Source organism: Metopolophium dirhodum, chromosome 1 (genome assembly GCF_019925205.1).
Source record: "Metopolophium dirhodum isolate CAU chromosome 1, ASM1992520v1, whole genome shotgun sequence".
In the NCBI taxonomy this organism is placed as follows: domain Eukaryota; kingdom Metazoa; phylum Arthropoda; class Insecta; order Hemiptera; family Aphididae; genus Metopolophium; species Metopolophium dirhodum.
This window is the reverse complement of record NC_083560.1, coordinates 113,555,352-113,561,381: the sequence shown is the minus strand read 5'-3', so window position 1 is coordinate 113,561,381 and position 6,030 is coordinate 113,555,352. Positions and strand designations below refer to the sequence as shown.

At 38.9% G+C, this 6,030-nt stretch overlaps 1 protein-coding gene across 1 annotated transcript; it reads left to right on the top strand.

Annotated features, from left to right (window-relative positions):
* The first annotated feature begins 5,311 nt into the window (after nt 1-5,311).
* LOC132951613 (uncharacterized) lies at nt 5,312-5,761 on the top strand. Its single transcript, XM_061023426.1, has one exon. It carries the CDS (start codon nt 5,312-5,314, stop codon nt 5,759-5,761), a length of 450 nt encoding a protein of 149 aa, XP_060879409.1.
* Nucleotides 5,762-6,030: the final 269 nt, after the last annotated feature.

Sequence of the window (6,030 nt, the reverse complement as noted above, 5' to 3'; positions counted from 1 at the left end):
TGGGATAGAAATAGATGATAGGTCGGAGATTAACGGATTCTTATGGTGAGCTAGGCGGCTATTGAAACGTTTGTAATGAGTTTTGGCTAGTTCAGAGACAAATGGTATTTTGAGATCAGTGTGGAGGGTGTGGTTAGAGACATAGAATGGTGCTTTTAGAATTGTGCGAAGAATTTTGGATTGGAATCTTTGAATGCGGTTGATGTTGGAGATTTTGGCAGCGCCCCATAGTTGAATCCCATAAGTCCAGATGGGTCTGAGTAGGAGTTTGTAAAGCAGGAGTTTGTTGGAAGGTTTCATGTGCTTTGATGTTAGAAGTGGACGAAGGAGTCGGAAGCGGTCATTTAGTGTACGGGTTTTGCTAATTATGTGAGGTTTCCAAGTGAGACGGCGGTCGATAAGGATACCGAGATAGCGTATGCATTGCGCAGGGGGAAGTGGTTGGTTGTTGAGGTAAAGTGTTGGACATACACCTTGGCGAAGAGCAAATGTACCGTGGATGGACTTGGTTTCGTTCATTTTTACTCCCCATGTTTTGTACCACGATTCAAGGGATAAGAGATGATCTTGTATGTAGAAGGAGGCTAAGACAGGATCAGGGCTGGTTGCTAGTATGGCTTTGTCGTCAGCAAAATCACCGACTAAGGTATGGGGTGAAGTAGGCTGGTCGGAGATGTAGAGATTGAAGAGTAGAGGGGCAATTACTGCGCCTTGTGGTACGCCTGCTTTTACTTCAGTAGGAGAGGAGAAGGAAGAACCTACACGTACGGAGAAGAACCGATCTTCGAGGTAGGATTTGAGGATCAGATAGTAATGACTAGGTAGAATAGGTTTTAATTTATAGAGGAGGCCTGAGTGCCAGCCTTTGTCAAAAGCTTGGGAGACGTCAAGGAAAGCACCAGTGCAGTATAGTTTTTCCTCTAGGGCAAATGAAATTTTGTCAACCAGGCGGTGAATCTGATGGATCGTTGAGTGACTGTTGCGAAAACCAAATTGAGAGTCTGGTAGTATTTTAGCTTCGTCAACTATTGGCAGTATTCGTTTGAGAAGAAGTTTTTCAAATAGTTTGGAGAGAGTTGGTAGGAGACTTATAGGCCTATATGAGGAAGGACAGTCGGGGGGTTTTTTTGGTTTTGGTATGAGTATAATGATAGAATATTTCCATAATATAGGAAAGTATGATAAGCGAAGCATAGCATTATAAATTTGTGTTAGGAAAATTATGGTTTTTCTAGGAAGGTGTTTGACCACTTCCGTCGAAATTAAGTCAAAACCAGGAGATTTTTTCGGTGAGTTTTTCTTAAGATTAAATTCAACTTCACTAGGGGAAAAAGCTCTAGGAGGAGGATACATCGGAAGAGGAGAGTTAAGATAGCTTTCAACTTCTTGGATTGTGGTTGAAGAGATAATATTGTGGTGTGGTTGAAATGTGTTAGATAGGTGGTTGGCAAATATGTTGGCTTGAGATTGTTCAGACAGTGCCCAGCTACCATCAGCATTACGTAGAGTAGGGGGAGAATTGTGAATTCGTAGTAGTTTCCTAGTGGCTTTCCATAGGGAGCCATCCATGCCAGTGAGAGAAGAAATATAATTTGCGTAAGACTCCGATTTAAGGTTAGCTAGTAGACGTTTCAACTTTTGGGTAAGTGCATTGTAAAGGGATTTGTCAATAGGATATCGAGTTCTTTGCCAAATAACCCGAGCGCGACGTTTTTGTGAGATGAGAGTTCGTATGTAGGAGGGGAGATGAGGGGAAGGCTTAGCGTGCAAGGGCACAGGTTTGGCTGAGTCCCAAATAGAGGTTTGAATATTAGTTGTGAGTAGGTTTACTGCGTCATCGATATCAGAGGGAGTCTTTAGGCGGAGTTTAAGGGAAGTTTTTCCCGATAGGATTGTACTGAATTTGTCCCAGTCAGTTGGAAATTGAGATAGAGCTGACGCGTTGGATTTAGCTTGAGGGAGACAGTCTAGTGAAAGCATGACTGGTGAATGGTCTGAGCATGGGTCAATGAGATTAAATATTTGAGTGTGGAGGTTTCTTGGAATCTTAATAACGAAGATATCCAGGATATCTGGCATTTTTCGACGGGAGTTAGGCCAGTATGTGTAATTTGGAGGTGCAATGACAGTAGAGTTGGTAGATGGTAGTGATTGGAGGAGAGAATTTCCTCTGGGATTTGAGGCACGACAGCCCCATTGTTGGTGCTTTGCATTTAGATCGCCACCTATGATGTAGTTGTTGTTGAGTGTGGAGAAAATTTCAGTGAATCTGGCCGGAGACATTTTGTGTTTCGGTGGACAATAAACAGCTGCGAATGTAATAGGGATGTTATTAAGTGTCAGAGATATAGCGCAGGATTGGATGTCGTCGGTTATGAAGTTTGGGAGTGGTATGTATTTAAGTGAAGATTTTATATATATTGCTGCTCCTGCATGAGCAGTGTTATCTGGGTGGTTTGCACGGTAGGAATCGTAACCAGGGAGATTGACGTACGAGTTTGAGGTGAAGTGGGTTTCAGATATAAGGACAATGTCAATTCTTTTTTCCTGAAGGGTGAGGAGAAGTTCATTTGTGTGATTCTTTAGTCCGTTAGCATTCCATAGAAGGGTGAGGAGAGAGTTAGAAGTATAGGAGTTAGGCATTTTGTTTAGTATCAAGGAGCTTAGTGATGACAGAGGTGAGGAGAGTAATTAGAGGATTGATAACAGATTTTAGTTCATCTAAAAACTTAGAGAAAACATCAATATCAGTTTTGGGGGAGTGGTTGTCGTAAAATTGATTATGAGTGGTGTCGTTACCTGTTACATTGGCATAGGATCTGAGGCGTGTGTTTGATTGAAGATTGGAAGATGGTGAGCTGGTTGGTGGAGCAGGGCATTGAGGAGGTTGCCTTTGATGGGGTTTCTGAGTGAGTTTGGATGAGGTGAGAGGCTGACGGCGGTGGTTTTGGAGCTCCTTGTGGACAGTGCAACCTTTGTAGTTGGCTGGGTGACTGCCGGAGCACAGCGCGCAGGTGGCGGGAGTGTCAGGCGTTTTTTTGCATAGTGAAGATGGGTGGTCTTCACCACATTTAACACAGCGTGGGGGGTAGGAGCAGTAAGCTCTTGTGTGCCCGTAGGATTGGCAGTTTAGGCATTGAGGGATATCGCGGCGTTTGTGAGGTTCTTCGACTTTGACTAAAGTGTGAAGGATTGACTTGATGTTGAAGATGTCTTTGTTGGAGGGGTCAGGCTCAAGATCAACGAAGAACATGGGAAGAGCCATTTTTGTTTGGTGGTGGATTATATTTGTGACTTGCCTGGTTGGGAACCCAATTTCCTCAATTGCCGAGGAGATATCAGCAGTAGGGGTAGAGGGGTGGAGATTTCTTATGACAACTCTGTAAGATTTCTCTGATTGAAGCTGATAGGTATGGAATGATGCGTTATTTTCATTTAGGAAATGGATTATTTGTCTATAGTCATCAGATTTTTCGGCTTGTACTTTTAAGTGGGTAGACGTCGATTTACAAACGAAGCTGGTTGTCCCGATTAGTTCTGTAAGTTCAGAGAGTAGGGCTGAGTAATTTAATACGCCTTTGATAAAAATGGGTGGCGGCAATGACACTTTCGTTGATGCATGTGTGGTGGTATCAGATGGCTCCTGGCTAAGAGACTCAGGTGGGTCGTCATTATCATCAGATTCAACAGTGTTGGAGAGAACGCTATAGCGATTAGGAGAGGCAAATAGCTTTGTTTTTTTGGTGATTACATTGGGCGGCATTGTTGGTGTCGTTGGTGATGTAGGTAGGGATCTTTTGTTTGAATGCGTTGAGGTCTCGTTTTTTTTTTTTTGCTTAACTACCTGTTGCTTGTTTATAATTGTAATTGGCGATACGGATTTATTATTAGTATTGGAGCAACCTTGCGGCATGATGCGACGGTTTAATCTAATCGCGGAGTCCAAAGGTCACCGTGTGCGACGGTGCCTTGGAGTAGTATAATTAGATATTCTAGTATATTAGTTGTTGTTGATAATTGTAGTTTGGTACAATAATATGAATAATATAATTTATATTAATTTTGTTTTAAAACAAGAGACTTATAATTACTATCCTCGGAAAAGGGTGGTGTTGATGACTTGCAGATCTGCGGTTGCGACGTCAAATTAGCACGATTAACTGCTTCGGAAGGTGAAGCGCCCGTATGATTCCGTTGATATTAAGTTATACATAACAGTGATAGCATATACGTGTGCACTGCACGACTGGCGTGACGCGACTGACTTTTGAATTACATAAAAAAAAAAGGAATTCGTGCACGGAAAAAACGAGGGAACACCCAATTTCTAATTTTAAACGCTCATAAAAATTTAGTTTGACTTTCCGGTAAGATTTTTTTTATTTAGAAAGGTAGAAAAACTTATGGAGAATCTTTTGTCAAATTTTCGAATCTTAGACTCTAACCAAAAAAATTTTATGAATTTCTAAATAAAAAAAAACTACAAAATTTCGTGATTTTTACGTATTTTTCAAATTTCTAACTTTAGACGCTAATAAAAAACAATCAAACATTTACGATCAGTTTTTTTTTATTTTCACTTAAAACAAGTTATGAATAGTCTTGTATTACATTTTTTAAGTTTTTTGACCGAGGGAAAAAATTTTTATCAACGTTAGTAAAAAAAAACGTGATGACAGACACAAAAAAAAACACACTTCATTGTAAAATCAATACATTCATCGCTCCGCTCAGAATCTAAAAATTATATTTCGTTAACTTTAAAAAATAAAATATTTATAACATAAATTGTTGACGGTTATTTAGTTATTAGTACCTATTGTATTATTAGTGTATTTTGATTCAAATAAATAAATAAAAAATGACATTCATATAATATTATAATATATATTATTTTTTTTTCATATTTTTAGCTTCTGGAGAAACGTACCGTTCTTTATCTTTTGCTTTCCGGATATCACACAGCTATATTAGTATTATAATACAAAATACCTTAAAATCTATGAAAAAGCATCTGTTAACACATTGTATACCAAAACCGAGTAATGAATCTAATCAGATCTATTAAAAACAATGGAAAGGTATGGATTTGGTCTCAGCCGAAAAGATGTTTTAACTTTAGTTGGCAATTATAAAACTACAATAAAATTAAAACCCCTTTTAAAAATGGATTTCCTAATGAGGACTGGTGGCTCTCATTTTCAAAAAGACATAATTTGAGTATTAAAAAACCACAAATGGTCGAACACTCAAGAAAAAAGCACTCGACTCTTTCATAATATATAATTATTTTGACTTATTATGGAAAACTATGGTAGACTTAAAGATGGAAGACCGACCTGACAGAATTTGGAATTTAAATGAAACCTCATTCTGCCTGGACCCATCCAAAACCAAAAATGTTGGAGAAATTGGTGTAGCAGCTACACGTACCACACATAGTTCTGGAAGAGAGAACACCTCTGTTTTGATGGCATGCAATAGTATTGGACAAAAAGGTCCTCCTTTAGTTATATTTAAGGGAAAAAGTGTTTGGGATAAGTGGATTGGAGATAATTCAAGTTTTACAGGAACCACATATGCAGCCACAAACAATGGTTGGATGGAAAAGGAAGTATTTTTAAATTATTTTGAAAAATCTTTCCTAAAAACAACAAGTCCTTCTCCAGAAAACCCCATACTTTTCATTTATGATGGGCATTCGTCCCACGTAGATTTAACCCGTCAGAAGTCGCGTATGAGCGCGGCGCTCATTCCGTGATTATTTTAGCTACCACTGGTTTCAATTTAATTTTTAAATTGTTGAAAACTATGTATACCTTATCAAGGTATTTTTCTATAAATAAAATAACCCGGTCCATAAACTTGTCAGTTCTGATAAAGTGAGCGGCGCGCTCATACGCGACTGTTGGTGTATGCATTTTTCTCGTATAGTTTTTTTTATAATTTCGCGTTATAATGTCTGATAATATACAAAATGTGTGTAATTGGTTAGATGAAACTGAAGAAGATAATTTAATATATGGTTCT

What these genes read in the sequence shown, in the direction of transcription:
- LOC132951613 (XM_061023426.1), top strand. Translation starts at nt 5,312, where the DNA reads ATGGTAGACTTAAAGATGGAAGACCGACCTGACAGAATTTGGAATTTA.